General features: G+C 38.9%; 3 protein-coding genes across 4 annotated transcripts in view; 1 reads left to right on the plus strand and 2 right to left on the minus strand.

Moving 5' to 3' along the window:
- Positions 1 to 2,160: 2,160 nt before the first annotated feature.
- Dh44 (diuretic hormone 44) lies at positions 2,161 to 16,187 on the plus strand. The gene is made up of 5 exons (XM_068300183.1): positions 2,161 to 2,247; positions 2,585 to 2,722; positions 5,774 to 5,933; positions 10,434 to 10,559; positions 14,021 to 16,187. Exons 3-5 carry the CDS (start codon positions 5,775 to 5,777, stop codon positions 14,636 to 14,638), a joined length of 903 nt encoding a protein of 300 aa, XP_068156284.1. The 5' UTR covers positions 2,161 to 2,247; positions 2,585 to 2,722; position 5,774; the 3' UTR covers positions 14,639 to 16,187.
- Positions 8,256 to 9,507, minus strand: Fst (Frost). The gene has a single exon (XM_068299822.1). The coding sequence runs from the start codon at positions 9,478 to 9,480 to the stop codon at positions 8,422 to 8,424; it is 1,059 nt and encodes a 352-aa protein (XP_068155923.1). The 5' UTR covers positions 9,481 to 9,507; the 3' UTR covers positions 8,256 to 8,421.
- A 372-nt stretch (positions 16,188 to 16,559) lies between the features above and the next one.
- The window catches only part of Dhc1 (Dynein heavy chain 1), a 32,407-nt gene continuing 23,337 nt past the window's right edge, over positions 16,560 to 25,629 (minus strand). For both annotated transcript variants that reach the window (XM_068300541.1, XM_068300540.1), the window contains 11 exons: positions 25,362 to 25,610; positions 23,555 to 25,292; positions 23,448 to 23,502; positions 23,287 to 23,384; positions 22,940 to 23,232; positions 22,350 to 22,842; positions 21,083 to 21,429; positions 19,437 to 19,532; positions 19,270 to 19,326; positions 18,575 to 18,707; positions 16,560 to 17,182 (listed from right to left, as the gene is read on the minus strand). In XM_068300541.1, coding sequence (XP_068156642.1) covers positions 16,929 to 17,182; positions 18,575 to 18,707; positions 19,270 to 19,326; positions 19,437 to 19,532; positions 21,083 to 21,429; positions 22,350 to 22,842; positions 22,940 to 23,232; positions 23,287 to 23,384; positions 23,448 to 23,502; positions 23,555 to 25,292; positions 25,362 to 25,610 — 3,813 coding nt within the window. In that variant the 3' untranslated portion in view covers positions 16,560 to 16,928. The remainder of the gene's footprint in view (positions 17,183 to 18,574; positions 18,708 to 19,269; positions 19,327 to 19,436; positions 19,533 to 21,082; positions 21,430 to 22,349; positions 22,843 to 22,939; positions 23,233 to 23,286; positions 23,385 to 23,447; positions 23,503 to 23,554; positions 25,293 to 25,361; positions 25,611 to 25,629) is intronic.

Below are 25,629 nucleotides of genomic sequence, written 5' to 3' on the forward strand. Positions count from 1 at the left end.
CAGTCGCTCAGTAAACTTTCTTAATCAACTTGAACTGGGCGACGTTTTTGGCTCGTAAATTATTAAATTGCTTGATTTAATCGACACCAGCCAAGACGATGATGTGATGTGATGAGATTTGGAAGATGCCCTTTGGGCCCCATCATCAAGATGCATAATTGATTGAATAGAAGCTACCATTTACCGTTAACCGTTTATTCGCCTGTCAAATTGACGATGCGCAATTAGAAATCATCGGTCCCCAGGACTCTTGGCCAGGAGTTGAGTCATTGACTTATTACGTAAATCAAACAAAAGATTTCTCTCACTCTATCTCACTCTCTTTAGCTTACTCTCTCTCTCTCTCTCTATCTTTCTCTTCATGAGCGGCCTGTCTGAACTTTGCTGGGAATTTTAATCAACATGTTAATGAGTTTATCTTTGTCAGCTCAAGTGTTAGGGATTAAATGCAGTGTTAATGATGAGACGATGCTCTTAATGCCAATGTAAGTGCCTAGAAGTATGCTTTAGTTTTGTTTGGTTTTGATTTCGTGTGTGGGCGAGCCAATGAACGTCCTGGCAATCCTTTTGAGATGCAAAATTGGTTTTTCAACAAAAGAATATGCAATTTCTACATAGGAAATTTGTCTTTAAATAAATCATTTGCCTAAGCTAGCTACGGAGTGATAGAGAGAGAGAGAGAGAGAGAGAGAGAGAGAGAGCGGGATAGATTGCTTCCTCTTCTCTAAGCACTTTGAACTCAATTACAGATGGGCATCTGATTTTACGACATCAGATATGTAATTGTAACACACAAGGCTATAAATAACACCCACACATTAATGGGAATATATGTATATTGTATTTGGCTATGCCAAGCTCTAAGGAGACCCACCAAATAGGAAGACTTGAATGAAAGTTTCCCTTTTTGTTTTTTGCCTCCATATCATGCCATCAGCAACATTTTGACAGATTTCAATCAGCCATAAGGCACAGTAGGAAAGGATGTAGAATGAGTAGAATGGTTGTGTTGTGGGCCCACGTGTTTAATTACAACCATGACACTGACACACACAAACACACATACGTTGACAGCGATTAAAAGTCCTCGTGCAACAGGCATAGCAAGGGGGTTAAGCTGTGTGGACACTTCTGATGTTGCTGCTGTTGAGAATTATTTGAGTCAAAGGTTAAATCAAGCATGTTCCTATCAACCAATCCAAAACCAATAAAAAATTGATGGATGGAAAACATGGTATGGGTGAATTGTGTAAGTCACACACACACAGAGAACACACATTTATTCAAGATTTAAGTGATGCCGACACTTGTGGTGGAACAGAACAAGGGTCAAATGGCAAACACTCATCGAGGATTTCAGGTTTTCCAATTTAGATAGCACACACACACACACACACAGACACGCACTTATGTGAGCAAACAAATGTATATGTATGCATACATTCAATACATTTGTATTACCGCCTGCAGGGAAAGCAGGAATCGCCTCCTACCACCCACTGAGCTTGTTTGATAGATGAATGGCGAGCAATTTCACACTTGAATGCAAGAGAAATGCCAGGCCATCAGACAGCCAGCCAGCCAGCCATACCTGCCAAAAGGTGTTAACACCTTTGACATCATGTTGCTGACATTAACTTTAAAGCAAACAATTAATGTGCAAATGAGAACTCATTAATTATAAATTGAGTTTTCGATAATTACAATGTCGTATGAAATAATCTCGTTAGCGTGCTAGCACTACACACACACACACACTCAAAAACGAAAAGGCGCCTGCGTGTGGGGTAAAAGAAATTATTTGCCTACAGTTTTTAAAATCCATCGTTATCTGTCACACATGTCTGTATGGATGTATGTGTGTGGCCAAGATTTGACCAGGTTTCTCAATGATTGGTTCAAGCCACTCAAACTCCAAACACAGCAGCACCCACGGCAAATGCTTGCCACACGTTTTTCATTCATAAGAAAAGTTGTTGCAAGCCAACAAACAACGCTTTGGTTCTGCTACTGTCGACTAGCGTTTCCTGACCCTCCCGTAATCGGCATCGGTTTAGTCCTTTCGGTTTTTGGCCAAAGTTGGCTTCGTGCCGCATTTGCTTCGTGTTTTGGCAATATAAAAACACGCAACGTCTGCTTGATGCTCTGAGTTCTTCGCCCGTCGTCAGCCTGTTGCGTTCGACAACCAACCAAGCAACCAACCAGGAGACTAGAGAACTAGAAACGACAACCAACGAATCGCAAAAAGTATAAAATCTTCAGTTTTGAATTTATCATATAATTTTTTATGTGAATACGCGCCTTAAATTGTTCGAAACAATTCGCGCGCTAATCAAATTTTTGTATCTCTCTGTTTCGATTCATTACTCCACATCGTTAACAAACGCAAAGCGTTATAAAATATTTAAATTTGCTAAACGCGCGTGAGAACATTAAAAAGCAACAAAAAACACACACCAAAAACTCCTCTTCAATTTTACAATCCGACCGACCGCAAAATTCATCAAAAAGCCATAAATATACATATATTTTTGCCAGTGTTCAAGATCAAAAGAAATTAAGGCCAATTACCATTTGTTTACAGGGTGTATTCTTATTCGTTTTTATGTGTGAATTTCATCGTTAAACGGGGGAGAATACAACAACTTTTGAATCGAAAATTTGCATTGAAATTTTTTGGATTATTATTCCTTTTGAATTAACGCGACAACTGTTATAACTGGTAAGTGAGAATAATCTAGAATAGCATACTAGACAATTGTTTTCAAAATTGTAAAGCATACTTTTCGGAAGGTAAATGCAGGACATTCCCAATAAATGAACTTCTTTCAATTGCCATAATTAATCAACTTGATTCAACCCTTTAATTAAATTGAAGCCAATTTGTAACGTAACGTTGGCTCATTTATAGAGTATAATTTTTTTGTTCTTTTGGGAAAAGAGAGAAATAATAACAATTACGACAAATTCCCCGTGGCCCCACTCATTATTTATCCAACTAGAATCCATTTGGAAAAGAAAGCAAGCGTAAAGTAAACCAAATGGATTAAAGTTTCCCATTTTAATTTGAGTTTCCATTCACATCTACTTCAAATTGTTGAGAAGAAGAAATGCTTTGAAAGATATTTTTCCAATATGACGCAAGATGAGAAAAATAGTTTTTTTAAAGCTAATTAGTTTTCCTTTTAGTGTATTTGACACTTTAGTTCCTAACACAAACACCCACATTATCTCTCTCTCTCTCTCTGTTTCTTTACCTCTCTGCCTCATACCCCATCTTTTAGTTAGCCGTTTCAGGTAACATAGTGTTTTATATTGTGTAATTTAATAGACTGCAAACAAAACTTTTGGATTTGGATATAATCGCTGAGGAAACAAAAAGAAAGTAGCAAAAGCCGCCATGACGTCGTTAACCTCATAAAATTCCATTTAGGCTGCCGCCATTAATTTCCACTTAAATCCCCTAAAGAACACAAAAATCGAATAAGAATCACACAACATTTATTCATTGAAGAAAGTCTCCCTCTCCCCTGTGAGTTTAGTCAGTCAACATTTGCATACGTGTGTGTGTGTGTGTGTCTTTGAGTGGGAGTGTGTGTATGCCTGTGTATGTGTGTAGGCATATTTATCTTAAATGCAAATAGACAATAGGCACTTTTTTTGCTTCTTAGATTGTTGATAGGAGATAAAAGGGACCGCCAATTGCTGCAGGCACACATCACGATTCCTGCATGGACTTTTGGATTTTTATTTGGTGATTTTTCTGCTTTTCATTGTCTTGTCTTTCATACTTTCCTTTGCCACTCCATTCGCAGTGGGGCAGGGCAGTTCCCACCTTTTTCTTACTAACTTATTTATTTAACTTCAAATGTTGGAATTTAATTATAGGTCATATGTTAAGTAATTGTGTAATTTCAATGTTCATTTCACCGGCAAATGGAATTTCAACTGCAACATTTCCAAATATACGAGGTTTTTTTCCTGTCGGCAGCTGCCAATGGAAATCCTTTTGCCTCAAGAAATGGCATAAATATGACAGGTGATGCCAAAATGCTGCTGCCATTTTCACAGTTACTTATGCGTGTGAAAGCGCCATCAAAAGTAGTTACAACGCATAACATGAACACTAAAGCAATGAAATAAGAGTAGAAATATGTACCTGCCTAGGGAGAGATTTGCTCTTAATACAGACAGTTGACAGGTCCTCGAAAAAAAAAGTTGATGCCCCTTCAAGTTAGAGAAACTTGTGACAATGATATATAAGTACTATATTCAAGACTAGATGGACTCCACTTGTGTGATTTTCTTCTCAAAATCAATAACAAGTAGAGGGCATTTTATTTGGCAACAGCCCTCGAAAGTATGCAGCAATATTAAGTAAGGCATAGAATTTATTGCTCATACGTCATGTTGAACATACAAAGAGCTTACTTTAATCACACACAGACAATTTCGCATAAAGTCTAATCGAATTTCGTTGTTGCAATTGCGGAAAAAGTTTATTTTTCCGATGATGATGAATCCATTACCAATTTGAAATAGTTTTAGCATTATGCAATACCTACACACACACGCACACAGAAACACATTTGGCATCCACAAACCTAAAACGAAACGTATGAAAAGTTGAAGTTTTGTTAGAGTTTTTGGTACAAAAGATGAGGGTAAATTTAATATAAAAGTTTTTTTCCCATTAAATTTCCTTAATACAAATAATAAATAAATGTCAATGCAAAGCATAAGCACCTGACAATACAATATTTCACTCAAACTTTTATACACAATTTATTCGCATAAAGGGCATCATGCAAATTACTTATGCCAGAGTAAAGAAGAGTGTGCGTGTGTGAGACAAATCTTGTTAAAGGTTGAACCAAAGGCTAATCAAAATCAAAAGAAATGATATAACTATAAGAGCAATGCCAGAAATCAATTTTCATTCACCCACATTTCTCCCGTTTCAATTGAGTGAACCAAAAAGGAATGAAAAAAAGAGCCATTGACATTGGGCCATTGGTAATGGCATCTTAAACTCGTTAGTCAGCTTTGGTGGAGGCCTGAACTCGTTCTATTATTAGCCTAATCATAGATTTTTGCTTTTAGCCATTTGGCTCTGTTCTGTTTCCTGTTAACACTTCGAAAGGAAATTGTCTGACTGACTGTGTGACTAGCGTTTCGGTCACTCTCATATCCTTTCCACATATAATCCGAATATTTTTGCCCCCTTTCTCGGACATAACACACATAACGTTTGATAACGATAAATCATTGTGTCAGCAGTTTCGTATTCTTATCTTCTTTGCCGTGTTCTTTATTTCGAGGATGGGATGGAATGGAAGTCAGAGTTTAGGTCATGCATGACATAAATTATGAGAGCAGAAAGAAGTGGACTTTTTTTTTTGGAAGCATTTTTCACCTGGTTAGCTGTCAGGAAACATTTCGTAAAGTCAAAGTCTGCAACAGGCACTTGATTACAAGTTAGGTGGAAGGTATGCATATGATCTTTTCATATATGAAGTTGATGAATTGAATCGAAAGTTCGTGTGTCTGCCATGTCAGTGGCAGTTTGTTAAAACGGGGCGGAGGCGTTGATGTTCCCTTTACGCCAGTGTGTGTGTGTGAGTGTATTTTTATGATATTTCAACAATTTTGCATTGCAAAGTATCTGCATCTCTGCATCATCTCTGGTCTGTTAATCAAACAACTCATCCACAAATTTTTGCCACAATTCTGTTTTATCGTCACTTTTGTATCTTTTTTTCCATTTTCGCAGAATGATGAAAGCCACAGCGTGGTTTTGTCCGGTCATATTAACTTTATTGTGCGCCACAAGACTCGTTTGTACCGCACAGCGAGGAGGAGGACGAGGAGGCGCCAGTGGCAACAACAACGGATATCCTCTGGACTACCTGGATGATGCACAGGCCATACAGGTGCGTGATCTGACAAATTTTAGATGCAGTTATCTTTTTTTGTTTGTGGCTTACTGCAACAGTTGGTGCAATTTTTATGCCCATTCGGATTCAATTATTTAGTTTTGTTTGCTGACCTTCTGCGGTCTCAGTCGGAATTGACCTTCTGGGCTTCTGGCAAACACTTTAATTAACCAGAGTTCATCGCAGTCGCACTAAGAGCATCTTTTGTCTGCTAGCAATCATCACAACAAAAGCAGCCTCTTTTGTTTAGCTATTCAATACGTGTTCGGCTTACTTCTAATTAATATTAACAATAATAATAATTCCATTTTCATGCCAAAGAACTAAGTTTCGGTATCTGCTGCAGTGCCGTATCTACCCTAAAAGCGGGCATAGGGCGTCCTTTAATGGCTTGTGTAAAGTTAAAAACTTTAAATTGCAAAGACTGAGAACATTTGTTATTGCTTTTGTTACCATATGCAATATTTGACTTCACTTAGTTGCAATTTTCAATTGCCTTATATGTCTGTAAATCCGCCACTGGCCTGTGGAAAGACAACTCCAATTAATTAAATGCTGTTTAGTTCTTTATCTTATCGCAAAAATTTGTTATTTGGTTTTCTATGAAGAGTTTGAGAGCTTCTTCGGAAATCAAAATTCCTAGATCTATCAGTAAAATCTTATCAGATTCTCTTGCTCTCTTTCATTCTCCCTGAGAGGGAAACATAAATTTTCTATATAGTCAAAATATTTTTTCACAAACATAATCTAATCATTGAACGAGGCACTTGAAGCGTGCCAAATGACCACAACTAGAGACTGTTAGTCGTTCGTCCATTGTACAAACAATTTAGTCAGAGTTTAAAAATGGATTTTACTTTTTGGCCACACAACATGGAAACAAGTGGGCAAGGGCAAATTGTTGGCTGGGATGAGATTGCTGATGGTTGGCTAGAACTTTTTATTTAAGCCTCAATTGCATATGCTTCATTAGACCGAAAACAACGCAATGTGTGTGTGTGTGTGTTTTCCTTTGTTTATTTGCATTGGACAGCTAGAACAACCACAACAACAAAAACAAATAAACAAAACCAAAAACTTGTACCTTAATTTTACGGACATGACCAACACAAAGTTTGCCCATGCTAAAAAAAACAGAAAGAAAAGAAGAAGATGGGTGTCGTACCACAACAAAAGACTCGATTGATCCAATAAGTTATAGGTAGTAATCAGAGTAGAATGATCAATAGCAGCAATAGCTAGTCAAAAAGTTTGCCTTACTCTGACCTTTAATGTTTAATATTTTTTGTGTTTAATATTTTGTTAACAAACCAAACTGGCTTTACCCTCAAGCTCGCTGACAAAGGCAAAGCAAAACTTTGCCATGGCAAAGAATTTTTCGCTAGATTGAAACTTATGCGTAAAGTTCATGAAAAACTATTTATTTCAATTTCAACTATTTGAGCCTTCTGGTAAAATTTTATCCGATGGGTTAAAATATATTAAAGTTAATTCAATTGAAAATCATGCAAACATTATTTACTTTATTCATTTCTTTTCATTAAATGTTTTATTTCTTATAAATCGTGGTTTTCATTTGCTTGGTCCACGATTTTGTGTAAAGCAGCTAAAACAACCATTAGATTAGCGATTCGATTAGACATTAGACACAAACTTGTAACCTTTTGTGAGTTTTCAGTTCTAATCGATTGCCACACATTATCAGATAATTCAGAAAGCTGAGAAAGAAGATTATTTTGCTACTAACTTCAGGGTCCTTTGAGGATTCTGCTAACAAAGACTATCGTCTGTTTAAAAGACCTGCAATTCATAGAGCAGCCATATAGCCGTCTAGTCTATAGGTTCTCGCAACATCAAGAGCGGTTTTTTAAGGGTCAGTGTAATAGAATTTAGCCACTTCGAATTCAAACCTAGTAATTACGTCAATGGATACTCATTCCGATGCAAATTTGCGTGTAATTGGACTATAATGTGTGCCACGTAAAAGCAAAAACAGAAATGGTTTTTATCTTATCGCAGATACACCAAAATTTCCACTGCTATTTGCAAAATGTTATCAATCGATCGAACATATATGACGAATCGATTTGTTATTCAATCTCGATCAAATGGCGCCCATTAGGTGAAAGTCAATTGCAAAGAAATCTACTGGCAGCTCGACTTAATGACGTCGGCACATTATCGAATTAAAAAATCACGAAATTTATAATCCGGTTTTTCCGTGAGTGTCTCGGTGTTGCAATTGAAGGACTCTTAAGGCCACTTGAAAAGATAAGGAAACCATATTTGATAACTGATTGCGTATAGAAAACCATTCGATTGTAGGTACATGTAGGTATATGCTTATATAATTAAAGTAAAAACCAACTACATACTTAACATAACACCAAATCACTTAAATAATGAAATTCAGGATTTGCATAAAGCTTTTAAAGATTTAATGTGGAAAATTATTGGCTCCAATGGGAAAGTGTAAGACTTCGATTTAGACTGTGGAACCACTACCCTCTTCGGCGTCTGTTGTAGACTCTTCATCGACGGCAGTTGTTGAATCTTCTGGCTCTCCAGAAGCTTCTGTTGTAGAATCTTCAGATGCCTGTGTTGTAGAATCTTCTGGCTCCTCAGGTGCTTGTGTGGTAGATTCCTCTGGCTCTTGAGGCGCTAGTGTAGTGGAGTCTTCTGGTTCTTCTGGATTCTGTGTTGAGGACTCAGCTGGCTCTTCAGGTGCCTGTGTGGTAGAATCCTCTGGCTCTTCAGGTGCTTGTGTTGAGGACTCCGCTGGCTCTTCAGGGGCCAGTGTGGTGGAATCCTCTGGCTCTTCTGGTGCTTGGGTTGAGGACTCGGCTGGTTCTTCAGGTGCCTGTGTGGTAGAATCCTCTGGCTCTTCGGGAGCTTGTGTTGAGGATTCCTCTGGCTCTTCAGGTGCCTGTGTAGTAGAATCCTCTGGCTCTTGAGGTCCTTGTGTTGAGGACTCCGATGGCTCTTCAGGTGCCTGGGTAGTAGAATCTTCCGGAACTTGAGTGGTTGACTCTTCTGGAGCAGCACTAGACTCCTCTGGCTGTTCTGAAGCTGCGGTAGTTTCCTCAGGAAGTTCAGGCTGTGAAGTTGTTGGACCTTCAATAGGTTTATCGGTTGTCCAAATCACATCATCCTGAGTAGTTTCTTCGGGTAATACAGTGGTTGTTGGTGGTGGTAGAGGTGGGGGCGGGCGATTTCCATGATTATTTCCATGATTTCCGCCATTACCATGACCTCCATTGCCATGATGTCCACCATTTCCATGGCCATGATCATGTCCGTTATTCCAGCCACCTCCATTACCATTCCAGTGGCCGCCATTTCCATTGCCATTCCAGCCACCTCCATTTCCATTGCCATTCCAGTTTCCGCTATTTCCATTATTATTCCAGCCGTTTCCATTGCCATTCCAGCCGTTTCCATTGCCATTCCAGCCACCTCCGTTATTGCCTCTCCAAGCACCGTTCGGCCTGGCAGCCACAACTGCCAATAAAACCGCGAATACTGCTATCGTTAGACCCTTCATTCTGTTTCGTAGTTCGTTGTATACTAACTAAAATCGAACCGGACACTTGCATATATATAGAAACCAGCAGAGATATATGTAGATAGGCCCAAGCAAACACACAATCGCCACAACCAGACACTATGGCAATAGACCATTAACGATTAGATAACGGAAAAGTACTCTGTCTGATAGCCCCCACGTAAAAAAAAAAAAAAAGTGAAACTTTTTTGTTTTTTACATTTTTTTAAGGTTCTTAAAAAACGTAGATTCTGTTGACGATTAAATGCCACAATGGTCATAAAAGGTTAATTGTTTATCTGAATGTTCTACGAACTGTTAATAATGTTTTCATAGAAATGTTGATGCTTTCTTATTTTGTTTTTCAATGTCTAGTAGAAATCTCTCTTTATGGCGGGACTTAAAGTATTTGGGAAAAGCCCCTTCCCTTCAAAGATCATGTTATCATGATCGAATGACTCATGGAATCACTTGGAAAATTCCCATCATATCGAATCTAAAGTGTTTACAACAAAATTTTCGTTATCAATTTTGCTAAATGTTCGACATATTGTAAATGTTTATTATTAGAAACACAAAAAACGGCAGTAAAAACAAGAACGAGATACAATGTGACAAATATTCCAATTACGATAAGATTTCTGGCAATCATTCGATATGTGTAATTAGAAATCCATTTCAGCATATTTTTCTATATCAATGAATTGTAAATTATGACAAATGTTTTGTAATTAAGGAATTCGAATTCAAAGTATTTGACTTTTAAAACAATTTACCAGTTTTAATTTCGGTTTTTTTATTTACATAAATCTTTCCCAATTTGCATATATGTTTTGAATTTCCTATTTTCTAACTAAAGGGAAAATTTGTTACAACTTTTCCATTCCGTATTGTACCAAGAGCTGAAAACTTTTAAGTGAATTGCAAATGATTTTTTGTTTCTTTTTCGCCAGGATGATTATTTACTGTGGGCCAAGCGCAACAAACCGTCGCTGTCCATTGTCAATCCCTTGGATGTGTTGCGTCAACGGCTGCTCCTGGAAATAGCGCGTAGGCAAATGAAGGAGAATACACGGCAGGTAAGTGGCTTAGAATCAAATGAAAATCCCGTTGACCATCTTGGTATTTTTAATAAGCTAAAAGTAGAGAGGAAAAACTTTTTCCTCAAGTCGCAAGATAAACAAAACGCAAAAAGTGCAATTTGGTGTACTGCGTACTGAATTCTGAATTGTGTGAGTGGTAATCAAAAGAAATTAGAAAGGTAAATGAGAAATAGTTGACTGAAAAGTGGAAAATAAGAAAACACGATGGGAGAATGACTTGCGTAAACTTTTTTAATTCTCGTCCAAAAGAACAACAAGAAAATGTGCTTTTATAGAAATAGAATACAATTCAGAGGCAAGGTCATTTTGGGTAACCATCTATTCTTTTATCGCTTGCCATTCGATGACTGACAGACTACCCACACAGGTAGACAACACAAAAAGTGAAAACAACAACACCAACAAAAACAAAAATAAGATAAGAGTTTAAAAAAAGGCTTAAAGTTCCTAAGCCGCCGGCCTAAATGATATCCAGAGAAAGGCTTAGCAACCAACGCTGCGTATGCGTAACAAAAATGTTTTTTCTCCATCGTAACGAAGCGAATTTATTTGGTTACCTTTAAAATGGATGCGAAGGACACATCAGAACCAGCAAACAGAAAAACACAAGAGCAAAAAAATGGGGGGAAAAGAAAATCAAACGATTTAATGCCAGGAATTCAAACGATTTGCCTTTGGGGGGTACTTTCATATGGTGTTGTAGTAGAGCGAGTGACAGTGGGTGTTGGTTGGATGGTTAAGCAAATTTGTGTGCTCAATTTACGAATGCAGGGACGGATTCGCGAAAAGTGGCCCCCTAGGTAGTGTGCAAAAAGGTCAACACTTTCGATTGTACATTTTTGCCGTCGGCACGTGCCCTGACCGCCCCCAAATATAACTGGCTGGTGACTGGTTGTTCTTTCATCTAAATTAAGTGCTTTAATTTCCCTTATTTCTTATAAATTATTTGTTTGCCGAAAAAAAATGGTTTTTAAAAAACATAAACACCTGCTTACCTTACGATTTACAGCTAATTTTAATTTGCTTTCTTCTTCCTTTTTCCTGAATTTGCTAACATTTCATTTGTATGCACCATTCAACAAAAGTAACAAGCACGTGAAAAACAAAACAAAAAACGGAACATGATCACCCTCACTAACTCACTCACTTACACACGCATGCGGTCTTTTATTTTCTCTTTTATTGTGTGCATGTGAAGACGACCGCGACAGCGTAACTCGATCACTCTCACTAATTCTCTCTCTTTGCATTGCCTATTTTTATGTTAACGACGCGAAGCGACGTCGACCGCGGCAGAGGTGATGGCAGCGTAGGCAAATGATTTGTTCTTTTCTTTTCTTCCTCTTCCTTTTGCAATTTTTTAACAAACAAAACGAATTTGAGCCGTTTGAAAGATAAATTTAATAACTTTTTGCAGAACTAGAAATAATAACCACTTCACGACGCTTTAAAAACTATTTATGTATGTATGTATGTAACTTTAACTTAGCAGCAACAAACGTTCATAACAAGCGGTTAATCAAGACTGCAAGAAAGAGCGCAAGAGTGCGAGAGGGAGCATAGTAAGCAGTTGAGCGAGCGAAGGAAGAAAATGATGAGAGTATGAAATTTAAAGAGAGGCTGAAGAAGAAGTTGTGAGTAAGTAATTATGAGAGTAAGGAAAGAAGAAGCAAAAAAAATGGCCGAACTCACTGAAAATGGCTGCCTTGAGTTGGCAGCGGGGTAAGTAATGCAACCCGCTCCAACTATAAGTCCAGGACTGTACAAATGTGACATGTATTGATTTGTCAAAGGGATTCGAATTTGATAAATTGATGCACGACGACGGTCTGATGCATTTAAATAATTCAGTTCAATAAATGCGGATACGAACCGAGTTGAACAGCCAAATAAAATGAGTCGTTTACAGTTTTTTTCTGCACCACATAATACACACTGCTATGTAAAATATGGCTTTGTTATTGTATTCAAAATCGTTTTAGATATTATTTAGGGACTGTTAGGTCATGTCTAAGCTTCAAGGGTAGTCGAATCCTCAGGCTCAATGGTTGTTGAGTCCTCAGGCTCGATAGTTGTTGAATCCTCGGGCTCAATGGTGGTGCTGTCGTCTTCTGGTGTAGGAGTTGGACGATGTGGTGGCCGGTGGGGAGGACGATGGCCATGTGGTGGACGATGACCATGGGGGGTCGCTGGCCATGAGGAGGACGCTCGCCATGAGGGGGACGTTGGCCTTGGGGAGGTCGCTGATGTTCATTCGATTCCTCTACTGAATTTTCTTGGCTACCTGATGATTTGGATTCATCCGATCCAGAGCCGCTTTCACTTGAGTTCTCTGCAAATTGTTCTACTATATTGGAAAACACTTCTTGATGTTAACAAGTATTCAAACCTTACCATTAGATTGCTCTTCACTCTCTGATGGCTTAGACTCCTCGGCAGATCCGGAACCACTTTCAGTTGAGCTTTCTGGTGGGCTTGGACGTTCTTGCTCCTCCTCCTTAGGCCACAATGGAGACTGTTGATCTGGTCTCTGGTAGACAATATCACTGTGACCTGGTCTCAGGATTAGGATCTGTCGGTTCTCACTTTGAGGTCTGGCACCTGTGCAAACCACTAAAACAGCCAAGATGGCTGCAACTACAGCAATTTCTATCGATTTCATCGTTATATTGTTAAGATCTAAATCGTAACTGATAATCATCGCTAGTTTTGCGTTGCTTTTTATAGCTAATTTCCAATCCAATAATGAAAACACTTCCGCATGACTTAGGTGTGATATTTTCACATGCCCAAAACAATTCCAACCACTGAAAGTGCTATCTTATCACTCATCGCCTGCTTGACTAGAAAGTGGCCATACCTACTGTATATCTTGGGATCTTCCCAGAAATGACTAAACATTCGTTCTCTTATCAATCTATTAGACACGGCAAGGAAAAAACGTCATCCACTCATTAACTAATTGGTTAAATGATTATGTGCTTTGGTTTTTTTATTATTGTTGTTATTTATTATTGTGCCATTCTCCTCGAGCACAGTGCACTTTCAGGAAATCGATAAAGCGTTTTGTCAATATTATTAAATGTTACATTTTCCATTGCATAATATTAGGATGAATGCTTTATGCATGGGAAGAAGGGACGACACTTTACATTATTTAGTTAGAGAGAAACTCATCTGGCAAGTTAAAAATTCAATTAAAAAGCACAAAAATGAAAACCCATAAATCAAATTTACAGTGTGAGAGAAAATAAAATATTTATGCCATTTAAACTAAATGTGTGCTTTGCTCCATGCATGCCACACGAGCTGAAACAGATTCATTCCCTTAGGGTTAGAGTGCATACTCATAACATTTCCTTTCACTCATTTCCCTTTTAATGTCAACCATTTCTGTTTTTTTTTTTTTCTTTCTTCTCTCTTCTGCCTCTCCTCAGGTTGAATTGAATCGCGCCATCCTAAAGAACGTGGGCAAACGAGTGTTCGTTGAGCCCAGGCGAAGCTACCAGCTGGCTTCAGTGCGAGAGCAACAGCTGCAACATTTCCCCAGTCAACTGTGGAGCTTGTCACAGTCCTCCGACCCCTCGTTGTCCTCACCCGTTTTCCCGGCGTCCTCCTCATCATTGTCGTCGCCGTCGTCGTCACGGTTTTTTGATTTTCTGCAACGGGCACAATCTCAACCAAGACCGAGAACCATAACAGCAACCGAACAAGAGGCAGAAGCAGAAGCAGCATCAGCACAGCAAAAATCCCTAAACGTCTTGGCCAAGCATCAGTCAAACGGAAATGAAATTGCAAATGAAACAAATCATGAAAATGGGCATGGCCAAAGCGCAACAAGCAATGCTGTTGCCAACAATATGGATGTGGAGTCACAGACAGAGCAAGAACAGGAACAGGATCGGGTACTAACCGAGTTGGAGGACAACCTTAACTGGGCCAATGAAGAACCAAATGACATTGCCGTGAATGAAGACAATGCAAATGTTGTATCGCGACATTTGCCCTGGCGCTTACTCTATGGACAGCACAAACATCACCATTATGCTAATTAAGTTTGCTACAAATGCACCAAGGTAGCCAACTAGTCAGGCAGACAGGCAGACAGACAGACAGACAGGCAGGCAGGCGGAATGACAGACAGGCAGGCAGGCGGAATGACAGACAGACCAGACAGGATAGAGGTAATAGACGACAGTTAGCAATGTATATTGACGGTTCCTAAAATGGCTGGCTCTAAGACAGGCATGTTGTGTGTGCACAAGACCCACCCACCAACCCCACCCCATCCGCTCACCCAGCCCCCTTCCATTCATCCCTCTCAAACGATACCAATTCCGATTCCGACTCCAAAAAAAGCCCTCCGAATGACAAAAAGAGTATATAGCACAGTTAAACGATTATAGATTAACCTTTTCCTTATTTAACTTTGCTCCATACTCTCCCTCTTTGTATTGTATTTTATCGATATCTATGACTAACCAACTAACTAAACTAAACTAAACTAACTAACTAACTTATGTATGTATGTACGTATGCAACAAGATTGATTCATGCTACCTCTCTCTCAGTTCGAAGTGAAACGAAAAAAAGCGTTCCCAAATCAGTTGGAGTGGGGCATTTCTGGTACTTTACTCAAATTACATATATATATAATATATATATATATACATATATTTATCGAATAGCAACAGCAAAAAGAACAAAAAAACCAAAAAAAAAAATTATAAATAAATTGCATTTGTTTAATAGCCTAAATGATGTTGATTGAACAAAATTATATGTAGTTTTAATAAGAAGAAAGCGAAAAAATGCAAACAAAAAAAGATTATAAAACAAATTACAGTGAAATTACAATGAATGTGTGTGTATGTACTTATTGTATAATGTATCCAATCAATTGCAGATTTTAATGAGCTAACTACACCTTTGCATATATACATATATTGGTAATTAATATTCATTGCATAAGGTCATTATGGCAACAGGTTTTTTTGTTTGTTAAGCCTTCTCTTTGGTTTACCATCTGGTTGAATCGGATTTCGTTGATAACAAATATGCAAATACACACACACACACACACAATGACACACATATTCATAGATATCCGCGGGCGGAATTGAGTTTTTGTTTTAATGGAAAAAATGTTCTGTAAGAGATGCTCAAAATGAAAACAAAACAAATTCCATTTTAAATTGTTCGAAATTTTGTTCTGTTATGTTTTACATACTAATATTATAAATTTTTAAGCAAAAAAGAAACATTTTTAAAAACCATATTGAAGACACGAGAAATGATTACAAATCATTTAAATACGACTAATTAACAAACTAACTAACTAACTAACTAACGATTTTAAAGGTAGATGATGAGCTATGCTTTCACTTGTGCAAACTATTACTAAATAATATATACATATATATATTAATAATTGGCACCATACGTATATCTTATGTTATATATTGACAAAGAATCGAGTGAATTACACACACACACACACACACACACTGACAGTGACAAAACGAATTAATTAATTTCTCTATATGTGTATGTAAATAAAAAAACATTTTCTCAAAAATCCAAGCAGAAAAAAAAAAAAAAGAAAAACGAAAGAAAAACGAAATTAATTCAAATGGAAATTATATATATATATAAAAATTATATATGTATGTATATGTATTTATTAAAAACCCAAAATGAGAAGAAAAAAACCCAACCAAAACCACATAAAAAATTGAAGAATAAAGAAAACCTAAATTATTGAAATGGCATTCAACTATTGCTTACATTTTCTTTGCCTACTTTAAAAAGTGGCCACTTTTTCTGTTAACTTGGCCAAAAACAAACAAACTTTCCAGCTTGCTGTTTACTCTAAATTAACGCTTATTATTAAATAAAATTTCTTGTTTTTTGTTGGCTAATTCTGACTTACCATTACGCCACGTTTTCGGAAATAAACAAACAAACTCCCTTGACTAGGTCTACTCTAAATGGTTTTTATTCAACAATTCTAAAAAGTGTTTAAAAAGTCTAACGAAACACAAATAACAACTAATATATGGTTTAATGGTCCATCGTTTCTTGTCCAAACATCAAGTTGACTTAACTTGAGGGCTTAATTAATAAATTTTTGGTGTACTTGTTGGCTTGTTACAAGAGTTCTTAACAAATTGCCAACAAACAAACAAACAAACGACAAGAAAACAGGAGGAGGAAATTTTTGTCGTCGTTAAACCGATAATTATCACAGAACCCAAAAAAACACGTACACGTATATAATGACCAGCAGAAGCCCGTCCGACAGTCCAAACAATGACAGCCATCACTTCCTTGTCGTTTTCCACTTCACTTGATGTCACAGAGCAGGGCCACGCCGCGCAGTGTCCAATGTTTGGGATTGAAATCGGTCTCAAAGTCAATTGAGCCAACGTACTTCAAGTCAGTGCGTTGGGGCTTACGATAGATTGGACATTCATACAATTTTGGATCCTTGCCGGCCGTTGTGTTGATGGCATAGATATAAATAACTGGCATTTGTTCATAAAGCACTTTCATTCTCGATTCAATCAGTTTGCCGCTACGACGATCCAACGAGGCACCTGACGAAACAGATACCAACAGGAAAAGTTTAAAACTTGAATTTAAATCGGCAAGACAATCTTAATTGCCCAGCCGCAAGCTGAATTGGAATTGCTGTGAAAATATGTGTGTGGGGGCGGGTCAGCCCACAATTTGTTGTTAATAGGACTTATTTTACGCTCCATCCTAGAAAATGTCCCCCCACACACACACACACACAGAATACACATACGCCATGTTGATTATCTTATCACCTAAGGTAAAATTATTGTATTTAATGGAGAGTGAGGAAAAGAGTGAAATAAGGGAAATGTACGATGTGAAGGCCACAACTTATTCCTACTTTATGGACACCTTTGTTCGGCCAGATTTGGTTTGTTTGTGTGTAGGCGTATCCTGGCACAAGGATAACCGTGTGTTAGGGACGTGTCGGAGTGTTATTCACCAAAGTCTCATTCGATTTATGCAAATTTCGTATATACATACATATGTGTGTGTTGTTAGGTCAGGGATTGAGTATGAAAAGCATTTGCATTTATGGGAATATTCAATTTTTTCTCTTTCTTTTTTTTTGTTTTGTTTAGCTCTCTTTTACTGCTGTTCACATTTGGTGATTGGGTCACGTAATGGAACCAAAAAAACATCATCCTTTATGTATGTATGAGCATATGTGCTTAACAAAAGAAATTGATAATTGCTTTATACAAATCGGATAAGATCAGCAAGTCATTGAATTATTTTGCTCTATTAGAAACTATCAATTAGATAAGCAGCAATTTTTTTTTTTTTTATCAATTTCATGGCCTCCCTCAACGAATACTGCGCAGTGACAAGTAAATAGTAACCTTTAAGTTTCGACTAACCGATTAGTTAATCAGCTTTGAAGTGGGTTTTTCATAGAACTCATGTCTTACCACTTTATTGTTAATTGGGCCTAGAACTCTGTGCGGGACTATGAATTCGGAAGTATATTAAAGTTTTTGGTTTTTGTTGTTGTTTAATTTTAAACACAACAAAGCAAACGACAACGACATGTGCGAAGGAGTGCAAACAGACAAATAGAGGAAGAATAAGTAAATAGACGGAAACCCATTTCCAGTGGCAACACAAAAGGACACGAAACGAACCGTGAAGATGAGACTACTCAATAAATTCACACATAAAGCACTAACCAGGTTACGAATAGGTCGCAAGAATAATAAAAAATAATAGGTATATATACCTATAAAAAACAGAAAAGCAGAAATAGTAATAAAAAAAGGGAAAAGAAAGTAAGACCAACTCAGAGTACTCGACACTCATCCATGAGAAGTGCATGGGAATAGCTGCAGTTTTGAGGGAACTTGGAAACTTGTAACTGACAATGGGACAGGTTTCTGTCAACACTTGTGAGCGAGCTGGGTCTCTCTTACCTTCGAGAAATAGACCATGCACATATACTCCCTCCGTGGGATACTCGGTGATATCCTCCCTGTTGTAGCGTGTTATTTGATTCTGCAGCACAACCGAGTCGAGGGCCCAACCTTTGTGAGCTCGCGTTACCTCCTGACAATCGTTGCGAACCCGGGCGCCGTGGGTAATGATGACGACAAAGAGAATTGAACCATAGACGGTGGGGTTCAAGTGAGCCACACAGCAAACAACCAACATGTAAAAGAACGTCAAGTGAACAAACGTGTGAATAACCCAAAGCGTATGCACATATGTATATAAAATATCAATATGGAACTCTTCATATGCAAGATGGAAAATGTGCAAGGACAGCAGTTTAAATGTAATTAAAAGTGTTTGCTTAAAGTGTAAAAGGTGTCGATTTAATATGATATTATTCATCCTTATGGAATCCAATTAAAAATCAAGCAACATTTTTTGGAAACCAAATTCTTTGGTCTGTGTTGTCTATGTGTGTTTCCAGGAAGTGTTGTCCTTTTTTTTTTGTGCTTGAATATTCATCCATCAGTCAGACGTTCTCTCTCACATGCAAATTTTATACCCAAAAGTCTTTGTGGGTTAAGCGAAAACAATTTCTTTGTTGTTTTACCTTTTCAATTTTTTTTTATTGGGTTTTCCCCCCGCTCAGACCTTATTCCTCTAGCTTTTTACTCACCTGACGCATGGCGGTCAAAAAGCCCTGCGGATTAAAGAAACCTGTCATCCAGAATACCTGGTTGTCGGTTTGACAAATTACAGCAAAAGAGTTTAGTAGCATCCAACAAAATATTAAGCAATTAGTGTGCAAAAGGTAGTTGCGTCGTCTGGTTTTTTTTCTTTTACCTTTGGACGATCCGTTGATATCCAGGTACGAAATTGCCCGTTACGCTCCAGCAATTCTGTATACCAAAAGCCAAGTGTAGTCGACTCCCAGGATATCTGCAAGTGACATTGGCAAGACAAAACAAACACTATCACATCATGGAGATTTAAAGGCCAAATAAAAATTCAAAAAAAAAATAAGACAAATACTGGGAATTTTCGTTGTTATTTATATTTTGTTTTGTTTTGTTTGACCAAGCTGACTAGTTAAAAGAGCCTTTGGCCAGTTTTATATTTCTTTTCCGACAAAAGGCTTCCATTTCATTGATGGCATGAAATTGGGAATCCACCTTTAAGGGTTTAAAATGCACATTTGCCTTGTCACTCATCGGATGACGTATTTCGCTTAGCTTCGCTTGCCCGAGCATTTGTATATTCGGCCTCATCGAATAGTTTACGCTTCAATGCAAATGGCAGATTTGAGGATATTCGTTCAACTGATTGTGCCACTGAACTTCTCGGTACTTCCGGTTTACTTGATGTGCACCAGCTTAAACTGATATCTAATGGACTCTCGACAATGGATGGTCTTAGATTGTAAGTCAGCTCAGCTTCCTTTAGCCGCGCATTTAGCAAATTGGCATCCACTGGCTCTCAAAGTGTGGGAAATGGTGTTTCCTTGTTATTTGCCTTTCGGAAACAATATTCACGATTCACAATTGTCGCATGCACCAGGCCCAAAACCTTTAACTTTTTGTTCTTAGGCGACTTGGCCAAGGTTGATGACATTGTAGTTTTTTAGTTTTTTCGACAGGAAAAAATGCTTTTCTCATGTATTTGTGTTTTTTTCTTGTATAAACTTGGTATTATGAAGTTAAACGAAAATGTTACTTATTAGACTCTCTCTCTTTTTCTCTCTCCTTTTTGTGTGGTAACCAATTAACGAAATCTTTGAGGCGTTTATTGATTGAATCCAGAGCTCATTAGGATGATTTATTTAACATTAATTTGCGTTTTACCTTTTATACACCCCAAAAAGTTTATTAACTTAACCCCAGTTCGAGTAATTCTCTCCCACACAAGTGGCACAAAGAGGAAAAGATGCTTTCAGGCGTTAAACGTTTACACGCATAAATAAAAATGACCCCGAAGGAGAGTAAAAGGCCTGCAAAATCAATCAAATTTTTATAAGCGGCAATTGAAAGCGGCCTCATAATTTCTCTTCGCGCCCAAGCACCTCCTTCGTCAGACCTAACCACCTGAGAGTAGAAATGTAGTAGGAGGAGGAACAGAATGAGACTGCTGGAGTGTTGTAGGGACTGCCGCCGCTTTGTTCACAATATTCGGGCTAAATTTGTTTGCCAGCCGATAAAAACCTCGTGAGACAATAAAAAAAAAACACCAAAACCACACGCACCGCCTACGCAAATGGAGTAACTCTGGTGAACGTTGAGATTAGTTTGTGCCAACGGCACAGTGAACGTGGCCACAAAGTGTAAATAAGTATGTGGTGGTGTGTACCCACATAAAATAAAAGCTCAGCAGGCACCTGAGAGACAGCAGGAGACCATAAAATCTATTCACGTTTTGTAGCTTAAAGGTCGGCACGCCGGTCATATAATGAGTTTCAACATTTTTTGGACATATGTACATATGTATGTACGTACCTTCATCCAGGTCTCCGGTATACGGGCATCATACATGGCATCCAGTGACTCCTTGAGAGCTGGACTCATTACGATGGTACCATCAATCGCCAGTTTCAGATCACAGAGGCAGGTATGGACGCGCTTAATCACTCGTTGCATGCGATCGATTTCCTGCCTCAGAAATATGTTCATGGGCAACAGGATGCCCATGCGTGTCAGATTCTCTCGCACCTCGTAGGCATTGTATTGGGCGGGCAGTTTACGCAGCATGTCATCGGCAAGTTGATAGACAATACTCTCTCTTGTCTCACCGCCACCGCCGCCGCCTTCTTTGGGCTGTACGCTGAGTATGGTATCCAGTATGCCTAGAGTTTTCGCAAAAGAAAAAAATTAAGTAAGAAAGTCGTTGAACCGACTTTGGTACTAAGCCGCTTTAACTTCAAAAAACTTTATATTATCTTAAATCTTACAGACTGGCGGATGGACAGACTTATGGACGAACATGTACAAAAACAGACAACAGTTAATATACACTCAGTTAACATACTCATTCGCTCTACATAGACGAATCTAGGACTGTAAAATGAAGGAAAGGAAAATAGAAATTCTCGGACTGCATACTTTTAGGAGTAAACTTCCCCCATTACTTTCCCTTTCCGCATATGAATTGCAGGCTGAATTATTATTATCTGAATATGGCTCCATTATGTCTATGCCAAAATAAACTTCAATGCCAATGTCGATGACGATGACGACAATGGTAATAGGCTAATTGGTCAGAGTGGCCGCTGATTGGTTTCTTTTTTGTTTTTCTTTTACCCTGTCCCGCCCACTCTGGATGGGAGACCACAAAAACCACATTAAAATTTATTCCATTATTCCTTTCAAACACACACACACACACTCATACGCACCTGTAAAGTGCAAATTGAATATGCAATAGAGCTTTACATAAATTTCCGTGTATTGTGTAATTTATGTCTACCATTTGGTTTTTTCGTGTGCTCGCTGACGCAATCAGAATCTAGTATATGCAGGTAATTGATGGCACCCTTGAGGGCCAAATTGAACACGAATGGTCCCTCTTTAGAAGTGGCGACACATTGTGTAAATTTCATCAATTGAAGAGTTGGCATTTGAAAGTATAATTGCATATTTGTTGTCTCCCATTTAAGTTTAGTTGCTGATTGGAAGAGGGGAAGGGTCAGGGGATAGAACACTAATCGAATAGCCAAACATTAAACTGGCATCCCTCTCCCTTTCGTGTGAGTGTGTGTGTACTCACCCTTGGCTGAATTAATCTGATACGTGATGTCAGCATTCGAATGCAAGCCAAACACTTCGGGCGTATCGTAGGCTGGCAGGCTGTTAATGTAATCGATAAAGCCCTGCAGACTTTTGGTTATCGGCACTTTGTAGCCCTTGTAGAATTCAAAGGCATTGGACAGCAGCTGCTCACAAAACCACACCGATGTGAATGTGGTAAGCAATCGCTTGTCAAAGTCATCCGTCACCCGTCCGCCATATTGTACTTCACCAATCATATAGACTAATGTCTGCCACGAGACGCCCTTTTTGGGATCCATTTCATCGAGATGATTCTGTATGAATTGTACACTAGCAGCAAAATCGGCTTGATTAAATTCATAGGGTATATTCCAGCCAAGTGGTCCAAATTTTCGACGCTCCTGAACGATTGTGTGCAAAAATGCCACCGTATAGAGTAATGGTGGCCACTGTGAGGCCGATGTATAGTCAAGAAAGTCCTGGGTAAATGACTAAGGCGGCAGCAACAGCAACAGCAACATGGACAACGACAAAGATTGAAAATTAATTATTTAGCACAACCGAGCCAAAAGCAAGACTCTCACTCACCTGGTAACTACGCTTCAAGCTGGCTCTTATACCTTGAGGCGGCTCGTTGGTAAACTTGAGAGCCATTTGCAGCAAGCCAATGGGAAACTCGGTATGTGGCTCGGTGGTTACCCACATACGGAACGATTCGTCAATTTGTTCTGTCTCCACCAGCATATCAATTACCTCTGAGCAAAATGGCAAAGAGAGATGAACATTTTGCAAGAGTACCCAACCGCCACAAGCCATCGATTCCATGATCATTTTACGTGCATGATATTCCTGTCCCTGTCCCATCGAGACACATTTCAGAGCTAAAACCAAATCAAATTAGTCTTAATTTTCTTCATGAGCGATTAGGTACTTACTAATATCCTTCTGTTTGGCCAAAGCTCCAATTTGTGTAGTTGGATCTGAGCCTATGGAGAGCAAGCAAACAAACGGAGTTCTCGGCTCCGACTCCAGCCTGGACAAAATAATTGTTTATCAAGTTTCTGTAAATGTTTTTAGTATGTGTAGATATACTTACCACATTTCCTCCAAATCCAAAATTTGCATTTCACTATATTCCGTTCCCAGGGACTCTATAAAAAGATGGTAAAAGACAAAAAGTTTATGATGATTCGAAATACTTACCCTCTATATACTTTTTGGCCTGTGATATGGTACGATCCGGACACCAGGATCGGATTAGCAATAGTTTACGAAAACCATCTAGAATTGCATTGTAGCCACATGGAATTTCCTCATTCTCGGGTTTCTCACACTCATACCAGAAGCGCCATTCACGCTCATTGAGTTCAATTACTTGGAGGACTGTGGAGAAAGTATCCAATTTGCTAATCTCCACCAAATTGAGCCAGGTGATATCCAGAATCCAACGGAATGGTTTTGGGGTCACAGCATTCAGATCCAACGATGCGCCGCCCTTAATAAAGGACAGAAACTCCTCATGGCTAATATTTCCATTGTGATAATCAATTTTTATGGCCAACATCAAGGTAAAGAGTTGCTTGTGTCGCTCATATAAACTGCGATTGGTGAACTTATAAACCTCATAGGTAAGATAACGTAAAATTATATTGATGCGCTCCTCAGTTACGCTAGATTTCGCAGATTTTGTGATGGAATTATTGAAGATCACTAGGAATTGCTTGAGAGAATTTTGATACATGGCATTCACATTGCTCATTTCCACTATCAAAAAGTATAGAATCGAACCTCGCTTGGCCACAGCACGGAATTCTTCACGTGCCTTCATTATCTTACGTTCAGTGACTTCTGATATCTTCAATTTCTGATTCACTTCCTCAGCCGTTGTCTTGGTCACACGCAACACTTCAATTAGCGCCTCATCATCTACAAGAGATCCCTGAGATGAGCTAAGGCGGAGAAGGAGGTTTGCTTCGAGTTCTTTCATGTTGCGTTGATTCTGCATAACCGTCTCAAAGAGTGCCACTCTCTCAGCCTCCAAGTCGGATTTCTCCATCAGTATGACTCGGCCCAGCAGCTGATCTTCCAGACCGCGCATTGTGACCGTAAAATCAATAATCGATGTCTTGGCACTAACCTCGGGACTGAAAGCCGGGTTGGGTAACTTTGTGGTGATGTATAGCATAAAGCCAGGCATCACATCGCATTCCTTATCGCCGACCAGGACCTTTTCAATGCTGCCAGATTTAATGAAATTCTTTTCCAACACATTATCAATAACCGGATCTAGATCAATGCCCACATCTTCGATTAACAGAGGCCTACCCAGCGATAGGGAGTCCTCCAGATGGGTACGAAAGTATTTGTGATTGAGCGAAGTGATTTGCAGCTCATTGCGATCCTCCTTACACTTGATCCATATTTTGCCCTGTGTCTGGGGATCAACCAGCAATGGATAGCTACTGGATTTGGTGGCTATTAAAGCATTCTGCACAGACAACTCATCATTCGGCAATCCTTGCAGGGTCCATTCCGAAACAGTGGATGAGTCCACAAGCATGTTGATGATATTCAGGCCAGTGGTGAATGGTATGTTCTTTTGCTTTAGTATGCCCATCCAGGTTTTGATGAGATTTGCTCGGAATTCTTGATTGTAGGGACCGCAGTAAGATAGAAAACCTGTGGCCAATAAAACATCGCCCACCAGTTTGCCCAATTGTATTTTAAATTCCTTGCTCTGACTTGTCCAACGATGCTTCTCATCCGAGAGGCCGTTGATTAGAGCGGTGGCTGCTGTCATCTTACGTAGACAAACATTGGCAGCGTCCATTAAGCGTTGCTTCTCTCCTACGGCCTTGTCATATTGATCTTTGACCGCCTGCAGAGCGTCTTCACGCTCTCGCAGTTGTTCCTCAGCTCCAGCAAGATCGTCCATGGCAAGCTAATGATTTAAATGAAGAAAGAGATCCACTTTAACTAGGTAGATACCTACCCGTTTCGTAACACTTACCTTAAGACGTGCCTCCTGCAATGTTAGATTTGCCTTTAAAGGTAGGACTTCTTTGTTGACACTGTGAAAGAAGGACATGGCTTTGGTCCAGGACAATAAACCGGCAACGTCACCGCAAACACGTCGTGCCATATCCATATTATAGTCTTCCATGCGAAAGTAAGGCTGCAGCAGATCAATCATTTCATCGTTGATGGTATCCTTTGGATAATTCTGCAACTGCAGCAGAAACGTGGCACTGGCCATCATCTGAAAAGAAAAATCGAGA

This window comes from Drosophila tropicalis, unplaced genomic scaffold, assembly GCF_018151085.1.
Source record: "Drosophila tropicalis isolate 14030-0801.00 unplaced genomic scaffold, ASM1815108v1 contig_878, whole genome shotgun sequence".
NCBI lineage: Eukaryota > Metazoa > Arthropoda > Insecta > Diptera > Drosophilidae > Drosophila > Drosophila tropicalis.